Here is a 14133-nt window from a genome sequence, read left to right as displayed (position 1 = left end):
CATTAAAAAAATGTGTGATATGAGGATGCGTAGACCTGGCAGGCGGGATGGAAATACTGAAATCAAGTGGAGAAGAGAAGCAAGCATTTCAGTCGTAAAATAAGAGTGTCATTTGTAAATGGGTGATGTCAGATATAAAGCTACCATGACAGATTTGAGTGTGTGTGTGTGTGTGTGTGTGTGTGTGTGTGTGTGTGAATGTATTCATTACGCTATTTGCATTTGGGATACTTTTGTACATAAGAGGAAACTGGGGTTCAGAGGAGGAGGTGGGGTGCCTGTTGGAATACTAGCGTCCTGACCCCCTTCTCCCCCAGGGTCCACCTCCTACTCTCAGTCCTTGACTGCCTGTTTGGAGCTCTGAGGTCACAGGGTGGACTACAGACGTGCATCAGGCAGCCTAGGGGGCCTCTTCCAGATGGTCTGGGCGGGCCCCCTGCCCAGCGGGAAGGACCCTGCTTGTAGCTGTGAGAGGAAACCAAGCCAGCCAGTGGGGGGTGGAGTCCAGATTCTGGCCCAGGGAGGCTGAAGCCAAACCGGCTCTTCTCTTCACCATTGTTTTTAATTTTTAAGATTCATTTATTTTTTTATTGGAGAGGCAGATATGCAGAGAGAAAGATGTTCCACATGTAGGTTCATTCCCCGATTGGCCACAGCAGCTGGAGTCAAGCCAATCTGAAGCGAGGAGCTAAGAGCCTCTTCTGGGTCTCTCACGCAGGTGTAGGGTCCCAAAGCTTTGGGCTGTTCTCGACCGCTTTCCCAGGCCACAAGCAGGGAGCTGGAAGGGAAGTGGAACAATTGGGATACAAACCAATGCCCACATAGGATGCTGGCACATGCAAGGCCAGGACTTTAGCCACTAGGCTAAGGTGCCTGCCCCATCCCCAGTTGAAATTTTTAAGGGTATCTTATGTCACAGAGCACACGTCTCTTGGTGCTTTCTTCACTGCTTGGTGTCTCCAGCTCCCCACCCCTCAGCTCGCCCCTGGGGCCTTTGCACTGACCAGCCCACCCGCCTTCATCCTCCTTCGGTGTGCCTGTGTCTCTCCTGGAGACAGTGAGCGCTCAGCAGGTGTTTCCGGTAGAATCCCGGGGCTGCCAGGTTGAGAGGTCTAAGGCTGGGAGGGGTGCAGCGGTGGTATGGGGACTGTCTGCAGGAGGGAGGCGGCTGGCTGGGGTCTGCGAGGGGAGTCTTAGGGAGAACAGGTCCTGGGTGAGGGGGCTGGGTTCAGCTGTGGTTCCCTGGAAGACACTCAGGCTCACTTCATGCTGGGGTGTTCGGAGGAGCATGTCCTTTGGTGATGTGCCGACAGCACGCTCGCACACTAGGATGCTGCATCCCAGCACGGTGCAGTCACGCGGGGGCCCCCATCCCATACAGGGTCTGCTGGGGACACGGCGTCCTTCGGGGACGCATCCACACGTGAGGGGGGACACAGCGGACAGGCGTGTGCAACTCGACACTTTCACGAGCACACGGATCAACAGGGTCTTGAGGTCAGGCAAATGAGCAAACTAAAGATATTGTGAGAATATCCAACTAGCTCCTCCCCAACCCTCGCCCCCATCAGTCCCCGGGCTCCCTTCTCTCAGGGAACTCGGGAAACAGAGAAAATGCAGGTAAAACTGAAGAAAGAAGGAAGCCGGTGTTCGGGGCCACGCAATTCTGTCCGGTGCTACTTTCTGCCTCATTTAAATACTTGCTATTTTCACAACTGTCCTAGCTTTTTGACCATGGAGAAGCCTCATTACAGCTCTCCAAAAAGCCGTCTCCCTCTTATTTTCCAGGTAAAATAGTGATAAGTTTCTATTAGGATTAAAATTAAAAAGCACTCCGCCCACCCCATCCCTTTATACGCCATTTGATCTGCGCGGCAAACAACCCCCCTCGGCTTCCGTAGCGCGAACGTAACTTCCGCTTCCGACGGGCCGTAGGGGCAGAGACGCTTCCGGCAGCGGTGGTTGAGCTGCCGAGTCAAGATGGTGAGTGACTCAGGGCTTCGAGGGGTGGGCGGCCGGGGGGCCGGGGAGGCCGTCCTCGACCGTGCTCCTGCCCGGCCTCGTCCAGCTCGGTGGGCGAGGGTCCGCAGGCGCGGGAGCCGGGGTTCGGCTCCGAGGGGCGGACGCTGCTCAGCCGGGCAGCCCGGAGGGACGGCGCCCGTGGGCCTTGGCGATGGCGCGGACGGTCACCGCCGACCCCTGGGCTCGCCCCCGTCTCCCGGGGCTCGTCCCCGCATCCCTGTCCCCGGCCCTGGCAGTGCGAGGGGTGAGCGGACCGAGGGCCACGGCCCCGTGACTGCCGTGCAGGGCAAGGCGAGGGGCGTCTGTCCGCCTGGCTTGAGGGGATGACCCAGGCGGATCGCGAGGGAACCCCGGAACCCCAACGAGGGAGAGGGGCTGGAGGGTGTCTGGCGGGGCTGCCGGCCTCATGTTCTGTGGGTGTGCCCCGGGGTGGGTGTCCCTAGGGCCTGAGCGGGACTCCTGGCTGGTGACCGCGGGTGGTCACTTGGGCGCCCCGGACCTTGGTTCCTGGTAGTGCCCGTCCCCCAGTGCTTGGGGGAATGGAGCAGCCCTCTTCCCTCCGAGGCTGGCCAGTTCCCCGGCCTGTCCCCCGTGGTCCTCGAGCTGAACAACGGTGACCCCGGAGATGCCACGGAGGAGGACGGCCGCCTCCGGGACAGGCTGGCCAGAGCTTGAGAAAGGAGACGCACCTGCAAACAGGGCCATGTGGGAGGGCTAGCCCAGCCGAGGGGTTTGAACCATAACCCTACAGCGCCAGGAAGGGCATGGAAGCCTTTCAGGCGAATTCGGGGCAGCTGTTTGTCGTAGAAGGTAAAGGTAAACCTGCATTGATTGGTAATTGGAAAAACCAGGACAGACCAGGACTCTCCACTGGAGGGCTTCTGTCCAATTAAGAGAGGGTGACCCCGAGGAAGCGGGTGGAGTGCAGAGCTGACAGCACTGGGCCACGGCGATTCGGTTGTTCCCCGGTTGGTGTGTGGAACCGCACTGACCATTGAAAGTCCCACCCGGCCCTTTCTTACAAGAAGTAGCGTGTTACCTGCCTTGTCCTACAGTCAGACACCGGCTCCCCTGAGGTGACCTGACTCACCTGGGTCACGCAGCCCATCGCTGTCCCAGCTGGGAGTCAGGCCCGGGTCTTCAGCTTGATCTGTCAGGTGGCTCGCTAACCCGCTCTGGAGGAGTGTGGAATTAAAGCACTACGCAAGGAAAATGGGGGGCAGAGGTGGGCACATGCGGTGCCCCCGTTGTTGGCTGCACAGCCAGGGACATGGCAGTGTCCGTTTCGGGGTAACCAGTTCTGAGTGTAGCGGTTTTAGAAATGTTTGCTGTAACGGGGACTGCGTTCAGTTGTACCTGGGGGGGACTGTGGTACTCACTGGCTTTGAAACTACTTAGAGCTACCTGCATGGAGCTGATTGGTGGGAGATGAGTAACCTCTGTAGTCTTTAAATTCATTATTAGTCATGTTTAAAATGCCACCGCATCTCAGACCTTCTCTCTCTGCTTGGCTTTGTCTCATAACTTTTTAACCAAAAATCTCAGAGCCTGGCTAAGCTTCACTTCTCGGCACCGAGTCAGCGAGCTTACCAGATTGCGAGGCTCGGCAGGTGGGAGCCAAATTGCTACAAGCAGTGGTCTGGGTCTCTGTGTGATCTGCATGTAAGATGATTCCCAGCTCGGTTCTGGAAGCTACTGGAAGGCTCAGTCCGATTCTAAGGCATGTTAAGCGCCATGCCTTCCCCTAGAGGAGGGCTGATTGGGCACTTTGGCCTGAGAACCGTGCCTGCTGGTCAGTGGCAGTCAGGCCTCTGGCTGCAGAGCCTTTCGGGCAACAGGAAGCTCTGCCATACTAAATGCTTGTGGCTGCTTGCTGCAACACAGAAAGCAAGCAGGTGCGTCCATGGAGGATGGCAAGCCAACAGGGAGGATGCTCCTTTGCAGCGATCATGCTTTGAATTTTTACCTGTGATATTTTTTTCCTTTCAGGGTCAAAGTCAGAGTGGCGGCCATGGGCCTGGAGGAGGCAAGAAGGACGACAAGGTAAGTGACCAGCAGCCCGCCGTGTCCGCGTCGTCGGGAAACCCAGGCAGCTCCCAGGTCACAGCCAGCGGTTCGGGGCCGGGGATGCATGGATATTAACAAGGCAGGTTCAGTAGTTGTTTAAGCAGCCTGCCTGCAGACACACGCTCTTCATGATTTTGGATGTGTAAGAGCAGTAACTTTATAGACTATTAAATTGCTTGTAATTTAATTTAGCGTTTAATATCCTGAGATGTGAAGAATTGCCTCAGAAACTTGAAACAGAATTCACCGGACCTCTCTGTCCCTTCCTGGAGTGTTCTCACTGTCATTGATGTATGTGTACTGTAAAAAGATTAGCTACTTGAAGTAACAGGCTCTTTAGAAGTTGTTTAGATTTTTATTCGAAAGGCATCGTTACAGGGAGAAGTCAGATCTTCCATCTGTTGGTTCACTCCCCAAATGGCCACAAAAGCTGGAGCTGAGCCGATCGAAAGTCGGGAACTTCCTCCAGGTCTCCCACTTGGGCCCAGGGGCCCAGGGACGTGGGCCATCCTCCACTGCTCTCCCAGGCCGTAAGCAAGCAGCTGGGTCAGAAGTGGAGCAGCCGGGACTTGAACTGTGGGATGCTGGGGCTTTAGGCTGAGGCCTAGACCAGCACACACTCTTCCCTCAGTGTGATGACATTTATGGTTTTTGAAAGGCAGAATTACAGAGGGAAGGAGAGAGATCTTCCTTCTACTGGCTCACTCCGCAAATAGCCACAATAGCCACCGCTGAGCTGATCCAAAGCCTGGAGCCTCCTTTGGTTTCCCACGTGGCTGTGGGGACTGAAGAACTTGAGCCATCCCGCGCTGTTTTCCCGGGTCGTAAGCAGGGAGCTAGATCAGAAGTGGACCTGCCAGGACACAAACTAATACCCATATAGGTGCCAACACTGCAGGCTGAAGATTAGCCTGTTAGGCCACCATGCCAGTGCCAATAACATTTGATTTAAAATTACCAGGATGGGGTGGGTGTTTGGAGTGGTGGCTAAGAGGTCACATCTTGTATTGGAGTCCCTGGGTTAGAAACCCAGCCCCACTTCTGATTGGAGCTTGTTCCTGACGGAGCACGCTGGAGGCAGCAGTGATGGCAGAACTCAGTACTCAGGTCCCTCTGCCCTCACTGACCATGAGCTTGGGGCCACTGTCCTTGGCCAGGAGCAGCCTGTCTGTTGCAGGCATTTGGAAAGTAAGCTAGCAAATGGAAGATCTCGTTTCTCTGCCTTTCGGACAAAGAAAACGATCAGTAGAGACCGGCACTGCGTGCAGTGCTTGCAATTCCAGCATCCAGTGTTAGAGTGCTGGTTCGTGGTCCAGGTGCTCGGGACACGCCCGCGTCAGGCTCAGCTCTCGGCCTGGCCGGCCCAGTCATCAGCCAGCAGATGGAAGATGGTCGGCCTCTCCCTCCCATCCATTCTTCCATCCTTTCAAGAAACTTTTTTTTTTTTTTTTTTCAAATTTACAGATAAAATTGCAGGCATAACAGTAATTGTAGATAATTATGGGATATAGTGTAACAGCACAGCAGGGTAACTGATACATCCATCACCTCAGGCCTGTTGTTGTTTAGGAAACTGTTTTCTGGCAGTTCTGAAATTGACAGTTAATAGCTGTTGGTGGTACCACAGAACATGACAGGTTCCTGCGTGGGCAGGCAGTGGGGGCAGCTGTCAAGCCCTCCCTTGGGATGGCAGGGAGGGCAGCTGGGGGCAGCAGGGAGACTTCCAGACTCCTGCCTTCTTGGCCCGTTTCCAGCTGCAGTGGGCATGGAAGGAGTGAGCCAGCGGAGGGAGTATTTTTCAGATACATTCTTTGTTGTTATTTCCGCTGCCCGCCAGCCCACCTGTGCCAGCACGCTGTGCCCTGCGCTCCCTAGTCCCCACCCTTCCTAGGTTCTGGTAACCGCTGTTCGAATCAGTGCTTCTGTGAGGTCAGGTCAGCCTTCCCAGCTTCCTCATGCAAGTGAGGACATGACGGCCTCAGGTCAGCTCTGCAGACGACAGGATGACATTCCGGAGTGTGGATGTGCCACTTTGTCTTGAACTGTCCTTGGTGGGCACCTGCATGCCACGCCTTGGCTGTTGTGAATAACTGAGTGCAGCTGGCTCCGTGGCGTGGCAGGCTCGTCTCAGAGCCTTAGGTTGCACACCCAGCAGTGGGGGGCTCAGCCGCACTGACACGGCCCCGCCAGCAGGCGGCCCCCACTCGTCTGGGCTGCATTCGCTGCCAGCGTCCACTGTGCCAGCGTCCACCGGGCCAGGGTGATCACTCCTGCTTCTGACTTGCATTTCCCTCGAGATTAGCATTGGATGTTTTTTCTTGTACTTGTTGGCTACTCATATTCAGCCTGTGAGAACCATGTGCCCAAGGCATTTGCCCATTTTAACATCAATGTTTGCTCGAGGCAGGGTTAGAGAGATCTTAGTCACTGTTTGACTCGCCAGATGGCGAAATGGCAAGGGGTGGGACAGGCCAGAGCCAGGAGCCCAGAGCTGCTTTCAGGTTTCCCACGTGGGTGCAGGCCATCTTCAGCTGCTTTCCCAAGCACATTAGCAAGGTGCCTGGCACTGCAGGCGGCAGCTTTACCCACTGTGCCGCAGCATTGGCCCAAGAACAGTTTTTAAATAGCATCCTTAAAAGATTACGAAGAAATAGATGGTGGTGTGGTGGTCAGAGTACGTTGTGTTTTAATCTGATTTCTTTTTGATGTTTTCCCTGATGTGTTAACACTCAAGGACAAGAAAAAGAAATATGAACCGCCTGTGCCAACCAGAGTGGGGAAAAAGAAGAAGAAAACAAAGGGACCAGATGCTGCCAGCAAGCTGCCACTGGGTAACAGAGCGATGCCTTCTGGCCTGCTCCACGGGGAGCGCGTGTGCGCGCGGCCTAGAGCCTCTTCAGAGAGACAGGAGACGGGGCAGGGACGCCGGGGCTCTGCAATCCCAACCCCATCCTACATAGCTCATATGGACATTCCTCTGGCTAGGACATGGAAAATTCTGCTTTATTTTAGAAGTGTACATAGCAGCATCCCTGCTGTGTTAGTGGAAGGACTTTAAATTATAAAACGCAGGATCCGGCTAGCTCCGTCGGTGGAGCGTGAGACTCCTCAGCATGCGTCCTGCCAGGTGCCATGCTCTACGGGGGGCACACACCATGCCCGAACTCCGACCCTCTCAGCACCTGGCGGCTAACGTGCACCCTGGAGCGGTGGCTCTCGTCCGTGGGTCCCCACCGTGCCTGTGGGCCAACCACAGTTGTTGCGCTAAAACTAAAAAATATTTTTGAAAAAATGGAGTCAGATGGTAAAGGTGCCATTTCGGCTCATGGGAATTAATTTATAAAATGCTCGCTTTCTGTCCAGAGGCAGTGTGATGAGTTCCCTTATCTCGCCACGCCATTGCTTGTGTGACAATCCGCTGGGTTAGCCTGGACGTCACGTTTGTTCTTATGATTTATTTTATTTGACATGTAGAAATAGAGGGATCTTGGAGTGTCTCTCCTTAAGGAATCCCATTACTTCTCTAAATAGGCAGTTCCTCTAGGGGTGTGTGTATGTGAGAGAGAGAATGGAAATTCAGAAATCGGTTGAACCTTAGGGCAGAATAAACTCACTAGTCAGGAAACCCAGAGACCCTTAAAACACAGGTGTTTCACAGGCTTCTTTGTGACAAATTCCCTGTTACCTGAAATTCAAAACAAACAAAGGAAGTGGAGAAAAGTACCTGCCCTTTGCGGGACAGTTACGATCCCTGAAGCTTCAACATCTCACAGGGGCAGGATCGCTTTGATCACGTACCTGATCGTCTTAGTTCCCTTCACCAGCCAGTCTGCCGTCAGGTCCTGCCTGGCCCCCGCGCCGCTGTGCCCGTCCCTGACCTCACTTCCCTTGCACTCAGGTGCCTAGTTTCTTGGACAGTTACCAGGGTTTGAACTTTTCAGAAAGTAACCAAAAGGAGCTGATTTTTAAGAGCTTGACTTTTTTTCCCCCTTCATCATAGACTTCAAGCCAAGTGTAATATAACTTTGTAATTACAGTGACACCTCACACTCAGTGCCGGCTAAAATTATTGAAGCTAGAGAGAATTAAGGACTATCTTCTCATGGAGGAAGAATTCATTCGAAATCAGGAACAGATGAAGCCATTAGAAGAGAAGCAGGAGGTGAGTCGAAGGGCGCCCTGGCTTTAGTTTTACGAAGAAAACTTCACTTGAGCTTGCTGAGGCTCGTTTTCGTTGACTGTGAAGGTCACGCTGCCGCTGTGTGCCTTGTCGCCCAGGAGGAGAGGTCTAAGGTGGATGACCTGAGGGGCACCCCGATGTCGGTGGGCACCTTAGAGGAGATCATCGACGACAACCACGCCATCGTGTCGACGTCCGTGGGCTCGGAGCACTACGTCAGCATCCTCTCCTTCGTGGACAAGGACCTGCTGGAACCCGGCTGCTCCGTCCTGCTCAACCACAAGGTGAGCTGACAGCCCCTCGCCTGTCCGCCTGTCCCACGGGGGCGCTGCGTTGGACCCCGTGTTGCCGTGGTAACACGTGCTGTTGTGTTAGGTGCACGCTGTGATAGGAGTGCTGATGGATGACACGGATCCCCTGGTCACGGTGATGAAGGTGGAAAAGGCCCCTCAGGAGACCTACGCCGACATTGGGGGGCTGGACAACCAAATCCAGGAAATTAAGGTAGGTGTGCAGCCCGCTCGGTTTTTAGCCTTGTTCTCTGTCCTTCCCAGGGAACCGGGGATCTTGCACGTTTGTTTATTGGTCTGTCCGACAACAGACTTGGCTGACAGTCCCCGCAGCGGTGCAGTGCTGTCTGTGGGGGGACCTGGGGGCCGTCTGCAGGGAGCTGTGCAGAGCTGTCCGCGCTGCTGGCTGCGCCGCTCCTCCCGCCGGCTGCGTCTGCGGTGCTTGCGGGCAGGGGAGGGGGCGTCTGGGAAGGCTGTGGGCCGGGTCTCCGCCTCCGTGTGAGCCAGCTGCGCTGGGACCCTCTCACCCAGCCGGGAAACGGCCCTGGGCGGGAGCAGCGACCAGGAAGTCTCACATCACTCAGAAGAGAGAGCTCAAGGAAGGGAAACTGCTGAAGTGAGATGAGGGACGGGGGCTGGGAGCTCAGCCAGGATGGCGTCCCGCCCCTCACTGTCACACCCTCTTCACTTACTTAATTAATTGATTTTTAATACTATTGCATCATACAATATAATTTATATAAGTATAAATATATATATAGAGAGAGAGAGATTTATTTTTATTGGAGAGTCAGATACACAGAGAGGAGGAGACGCAGGAAGATCTTCCATCTACTGACTCACTCCCCAAGTGGCCACAATGGCCAGAGCTGAGCCAATCTAAAACCAGGAACCTAGACAGTCCCTGTTCTGGGTCTCCCATGTGGGTGCAGGGTCCCAACCTTCGATCATCCTCGACTGCTTTCCCAGGCCGCAAGCAGGGAGTTGGATGAGAAGTGGGGCTGGGATTAGAACTGGCTCCCATGTGGATCCTGGCATGTGCAAGAAGACTTAAGCTGCTAGGCTATAGCACTGGGCCCTTTTAAATTTATTTTTACTTATCTTTATTGAAAGCAAGATGCTCTGATACCAGTGATTGTAAGGCTTTTTTTTACGTGACTCTGTTTTCTTAGGAATCTGTGGAGCTTCCGCTGACCCATCCAGAATATTATGAAGAGATGGGAATCAAGCCCCCCAAGGGGGTCATTCTCTACGGCCCACCTGGCACAGGTACGCTCTGGGTTTGCTCCTTTTGCAGGTGTCCTGTCTGGAATAGTAGCACTAACTAGTGATAATAAAGCCCCAATGTCCAAGTGCATCCTGAAGCTCATGTGTTCATCTCAAGTGTGGCCGAGCCTGGCAGCCGGCAGACGGCTGCGGCTCAGAGACCAAATTCCATGGTGTCCTTTTTCCTGGCCCAAATGATACTGAGCATATTGGCTAAATTAACATGGAAATACATATGGGGTGCTTTAAAATTTACAGAAAGTTTGTATTAGCCTTTATTTTTCTCTCTACATTTTTGGAGTGCATTCATACACTTTTGGTTCATTTTGCAGTAAGTTGACTTGAGTGATTGTGGAGCCCAGCAGATAGCAGTTCACTGCTTGCCCGGGAGGGGACGGTCTGGGCTGAGGCCATCCAAACTGGAGGGAGACTGCCTCTTCCAGCTCAGGAAATTACATTTCATGGACGCAGTGACCAACCCCAGGTCCAGCTGCTCAGAAGTGAGCTGGTGGCAAGGCCGGAGCACAGCAGGCCTGGGTGCTGTGGGACAGTGGGCGGCAGGCCGCCGCCTCTGGCTGTACAGCAGACTTGTCTGCTTCCGGGCTCTAGGACCACATCCGTGCCTCCTGCTGCCACGGTCCTCAAGGCGGGACTGCCCGAGACCATCAGGGTCTGCATTGGCCAGGGAACATCTTTGCCATTGTTCCTGTCATTGTGTGGGTTCTTCCTGCCGCTCCCTAGCCAACCACCTCTTCTACAGGCTCTTGGTGAGCAGCTCTGCCACATGGCACCTGCCCTGCCCCTGTTCTTACCACCAGAGGCCAAGGTCTTCCAGCCCTACAGTTCTCAAAGTGGGTGCCCTCTGCCAGCTCTTGTCTGGATCTGAGAAGCAGGGACAGAGCAATACTGGAAACTCGCGAGACCTCCCCTGAGGTTGAGGAGACTGCCTCTTCCCCAGAAGGGCATGCCACCAGGTGGACCCAATCTGCCGGATTTGCCAGCGCTCCTCTGCCTCATCAAGAGTATCTAGGGGTCTCCACCCTTAGCTTTGTGGGAATGAGGTTCTGGTTACCCATGGACTGGCTAGCTCATTATAAACAACTGTGAAGAGGCCCTTACTGGAATAGTTGGAATAGGTAGGAAGTCTCCCTAAAGGTAAGCCAGTTTATACTTGAAAGATGGATCTTCCACATGCTGGTCCGCTCCCCAGATGACCACAACCAGGGCTGTGCACGGCTGACGCTGGGGGCTTCTTTGGGGCTGCAGGGGCCGACACTTGGGCTGCGTACCAGTGCTTTCCCAGTGAAGCAGGCAGGATGGAGCCCGTGGGATGCCAGCATCTGGGGCAGCAGTTTTACCCACTGGACCATGACATGGCCCCCAGTTTACCGTGCTTCAGTGGGAACCTCTGAGTGTAAGCTTACAGCCAAGTAAAAAGTGTTTTTTGTTTTTGGTGGATTTTTTGCATTATCATGATGAACTTAAAAAGATTTTTCTGCATTTTCTTTTAGCTTTCCAGAACACTACAGACACATCAGTTGTAACAAAGCTTCCATCTCGGGTCCAGCCATGAGTGCTAGCCACACCACAGGAATGATAATTTTCCAGGTAACAGGTCACTTGATTTATTTTTGTCGCTGTTTCCCAAATAGGTAAAACCCTGTTGGCCAAAGCAGTGGCAAACCAAACCTCAGCTACTTTCTTGAGAGTGGTCGGCTCTGAACTTATCCAGAAGTACCTCGGCGACGGGCCCAAACTCGTGCGGGAGCTGTTTCGTGTTGCTGAAGAACACGCACCGTCCATTGTATTTATCGATGAAATTGATGCTATTGGGACAAAAAGGTGGGTTTTCTTCTGCCAGCTTCATGCTTAAAGGCAAAAACCACGTAGCACCTGTGGCCTTTCCTCTGGCCACAGCTCTCGTAGTGTCCTCCCTCGGTTCCCGAAGTGCCACCTGCCCAGGGCTGTGAGGAACTGGACATGAACTGGGTCTTGACTGCATGCTCTGGGCCTGGACCATGACATGCCCAGTCGGGATGTGGGACCAGACACCAAGCGTGGAGACATAGTAAATGATGTCATTTCAAGTACAGAAACTGCTGCAAAGAAATGTCATCTCTGATTTAGTTCCCACTAACCCTAGTTCATTCATGCTGCTCTTAAGAAAATAGCACAGGCTTCTCGGAACAGAAATTTCCCACAGCTCTGGAGACAGTTAAGTGCAAGAGACAAGGCAGGCCCTGGCTGAGGTGACTGCTCAGAGCTGTCGTGCCGCCAGCCTGATGACCCTGCAGTGGCAGCAGAGTAGGGAGGACTGGTCCTTCCTCCCCTTCTTGACAGGCACAGTCCTTGCCAGGGCCCCGCGGGTGACGGGCACAGTCCTTGCCAGGGCCCCGCGGGGTGGGGGTGAAGGCCACGGGGTTCCCTAGAAACGAGGATGTCACGTGAGGCCTAAGCAAAGAATGGTGAGGGACTCTGTCATGATGGGCTCCTGGCTGTGCTCACACTATTGCAGGTCGTTTGGCTTTTCATTCCTTCCCTTCTTTCCAAAGATACGACTCCAATTCTGGTGGGGAGAGAGAGATCCAGCGCACAATGCTGGAGCTGCTCAACCAGCTGGACGGGTTTGACTCAAGAGGAGATGTGAAGGTGATCATGGCCACAAACCGAATAGAGACTCTGGACCCAGCACTTATCAGACCAGGTGACGTGTGCTTTTATTTTGTGCTGGGAGGAAAGGGTGGACTGAAAGAGACATGTATTAGGCAAATACTGCAGTTTACCAAAAACAGGTCCCTGGGAGCATTGTACAGTGCTACCCTCCCCTCTGAATTCGTCTCCAATCTTGGTCTTTCATAAATTTTCCCTATTTTAGGCCAAACAAGTTGCAACTTTTCCATAGAAGACCAAAAAGTGATTTTATTTACATCCAGGTAGCACTAGAAAAAGCTTGGTCTTCTGTAATGTTAAGTGCTCTTTTTTTCATGAAATACGGTTGAACTTTGAGAGGTTAAGGTCAGAGGTGTGTGGAGACGCTCTTGCCCGGCCGGGCTGACCGGGCTGACCGAGCTGCTGTGCCCACAGGCCGCATCGACAGGAAGATCGAGTTCCCCCTGCCTGACGAGAAGACCAAGAAGCGCATCTTTCAGATTCACACAAGCAGGATGACGCTAGCTGATGACGTCACCCTGGACGACTTGATCATGGCGAAAGATGACCTCTCTGGAGCAGACATCAAGGTGAGGCCCGGGACGGGCAGGTGCCACACAGGTTTGCCATTACATCCCCAAAATCAATGGCTTTTTGAGGACATTCCTTATAGCCACAGAGATGAGCCCAGGACTTTGGCCAGCTCAGCTAAGCGGGCCCAGGTCGGGCAGAGTGCCTGCTGGGGGCACCGGCTGGGAAGCAGCACCACTGCACACTGCTAGTCCTACATGGGCTGGTTTTATCACAGGTAGGACAGTGCTTCCCGGGGACCAGCACTCCTCAGCAGAGCCGACAGCATCATTGCAACTTAGAAGGCATGGCCCCCAGCCGGCTGACATGGGTCCTCGCGAGCTGAGTGTGTGTCTTTATTGGGGATACACACGTTTTTAGGGTTAAATGAAATGTCCATACAAGGATTGTTTCAAAAAGTTCTTAGGACATGGAATTGAGAATGTCTGTTCTCTCAAATCATTTTTACACAACCTGCATTTTCATGAACTTTTTGAAGTAAATCGTTGCCTTAAGTTTCAGGCTGTCATTTCCTAAGAACATCACGCCCTTTCTCACAGGTAGAGGTGTAAGCAGCCAGGGAGCCACGGCTTTGATTGCATTCCCTCTGTTCTATTTACTCCTGGCTTATTTTCTGAAAGATTTTAAAGTGACTTAATTAGAAGCATGTACACCTTATTTGAAACCAGTACCGAGGGCTTGTTAGAATGAAGCTGCTGTTGTACCGACAGGCCATCTGCACAGAAGCTGGGCTCATGGCCCTGCGGGAACGCAGGATGAAAGTCACGAACGAAGACTTCAAGAAATCCAAGGAGAACGTCCTCTACAAGAAGCAGGAAGGAACACCCGAGGGGCTCTATCTCTAGTGGACCGCAGCTGCCCCGCCTCAAGGGAGGTACAGACAGGGCTGCCCGGGAGCCAGGCCCCAGCTGGTTCTTATTAGACACCCTGTGTGTCCTCGAGTGTGCACGTTCTTTGCTCGCTCGCTCTGCTGCCCAATAAAGAGTGCTCTTTCCCATACAGCTCACGCTCTGCGGAGTGCCCAGCACCGGGAGGTGGGCCTAGCTTCCGGGGGACAGGAGGGCTGGC

At 53.7% G+C, this 14133-nt stretch overlaps 1 protein-coding gene across 2 annotated transcripts; it reads left to right on the top strand.

The window, feature by feature from the left end:
- Positions 1-1932: 1932 nt before the first annotated feature.
- Positions 1933-14064, top strand: PSMC1 (proteasome 26S subunit, ATPase 1). 2 transcript variants are annotated; one of them, XM_040975170.1, is made up of 11 exons: positions 1933-1983; positions 4012-4065; positions 6824-6920; positions 8127-8251; positions 8368-8553; positions 8645-8773; positions 9732-9828; positions 11478-11667; positions 12378-12529; positions 12910-13064; positions 13776-14064. In XM_040975170.1, exons 1-11 carry the CDS (start codon positions 1981-1983, stop codon positions 13908-13910), a joined length of 1323 nt encoding a protein of 440 aa, XP_040831104.1. In that variant the 5' UTR covers positions 1933-1980; the 3' UTR covers positions 13911-14064. The 2 variants fall into 2 exon arrangements, with proteins under 2 accessions (XP_040831104.1, XP_040831105.1); XM_040975171.1 differs by lacking the exons at positions 1933-1983; positions 6824-6920 and having other exon boundaries at positions 4018-4065.
- Positions 14065-14133: the final 69 nt, after the last annotated feature.

Source organism: Ochotona curzoniae, unplaced genomic scaffold, assembly GCF_017591425.1.
Source record: "Ochotona curzoniae isolate NIBS_2020 unplaced genomic scaffold, NIBS_Ocur_1.0 contig_2688, whole genome shotgun sequence".
In the NCBI taxonomy this organism is placed as follows: domain Eukaryota; kingdom Metazoa; phylum Chordata; class Mammalia; order Lagomorpha; family Ochotonidae; genus Ochotona; species Ochotona curzoniae.
This window is presented reverse-complemented; position numbering and strand designations above follow the sequence as displayed.